Source organism: Laetiporus sulphureus (assembly GCF_001632365.1).
Source record: "Laetiporus sulphureus 93-53 unplaced genomic scaffold LAESUscaffold_43, whole genome shotgun sequence".
In the NCBI taxonomy this organism is placed as follows: domain Eukaryota; kingdom Fungi; phylum Basidiomycota; class Agaricomycetes; order Polyporales; family Laetiporaceae; genus Laetiporus; species Laetiporus sulphureus.
In genome coordinates, this window is record NW_024468552.1 from 1 (window position 1) to 1,351 (window position 1,351).

The 1,351-nt window shown below is 51.4% G+C and overlaps 1 protein-coding gene across 1 annotated transcript; it reads right to left on the bottom strand.

Annotated features, from left to right (window-relative positions):
* Positions 1–362: 362 nt before the first annotated feature.
* LAESUDRAFT_380054 (uncharacterized protein) lies at positions 363–690 on the bottom strand. Its single transcript, XM_040902246.1, has 2 exons — positions 608–690; positions 363–546 (listed from the first exon to the last, which is right to left on the bottom strand). Exons 1-2 carry the CDS (start codon positions 644–646, stop codon positions 412–414), a joined length of 174 nt encoding a protein of 57 aa, XP_040760738.1. The 5' UTR covers positions 647–690; the 3' UTR covers positions 363–411.
* Positions 691–1,351: the final 661 nt, after the last annotated feature.

Here is a 1,351-nt window from a genome sequence, read left to right on the forward strand (position 1 = left end):
CTCACCTATAGCAGGTCCATGTGAGTGCAGCTTGCACTGCTACTGCTGCCTCTGCCACGACTGGCTGAGTCATCTTGGATGGTCTCTGTACAAGGCCATGGCTTGTCGAAACATTCTTGCCGGTACCTGGCACTCACCTCGAGCTCTCAGCAATGCCTGCTCACGAAACATCACGTGATCTCATCAAGAGTGTGCCCGACTGTCATAATATCCCCTGGGTCGTGAGCCTGATGACATGGTCTGCTTGACTGTCTAGGTATCCGTCAAGACGTGTCTGACCCAGCTTGCACTCCCACGCAAATGAGAGACAGGCTACCGACTGTCTAGCTGGTGTCAGCCCATCTGCTGCAACCTCGTTCGTGGGCACTTTGTCATGCAACAGTCCCTGTGGCCCAATGGATGCTTGCAGCATCATTCGCACAAGTTCGGTACCCGGTGCATACCTTGGAGATGTAACACAGGGGTAGATTGTGTCGACCACCCAGGTTCTCTCGATCGTCCCGGGACGCGTATTGTGCTCTGCCTCACGTTGCTCATGATATCGACCTACATGACCATCACTGCCATTCGCGACACATTCCAGGACCAGGGTACAAACAAAACTCACCATCGCAATGTCAAGCCTGCATGGTTCTTGCCAGCCCATGCCAGAAAACGATCGCGCGGAGTTATTGCATGCCTTGAAGTGTCGCACGTCCTCTAAATCTGGTGCCCTCAGCATATTCGTGCGATGCCGACTGAATGCAGGCCATGGCGGAGCCGTCCTTGCTTACCATGAATGGTTGGAAAGCTCGTGGGCATGCATGCATCCATAACGTCCATAGGTACGCCGACCTTTCCTTCTGGGTCCTTATTCTATTGATCTCACCCGATTCGGTCAGAAAGTGTCAATCGAGAGCAGACTGGGAAAGATGCTTACCCTACCTGACAGGTGCGGGGTCAACAAGCATGGCACATCCTTTTGTGCCGGGTTGGTGACTGACCATCTCCATTGCGGCGAGCTGGTCATGCACAAAAATATCAGATTGGTGCAGGCCAGGATGGTGATCGGATAGACACGGAGTGGACTAGGATGGGTGGGGAGTGATTGAGAATATATTGGATGAAAGGGAGCAAGAGAGACAATGAAAGGGAGCAAGAAAGGCGATGAAAACGAGGTTCAGAATCGGCAGAAATGCTAAATACTGAGCGGGAAAAGGTGAGTGCCAGATAGACTTGTATGCTATGGAATACATAGGTCATGTTAGTAGTTTGTTGGAGAATAGACGAAATGAAACTGGATGGACTTGGAGGAACTGGCCTTGTGTACTTCAAAACAACTAGTGTGAGTCCCTCTGTGTATGGACTACAC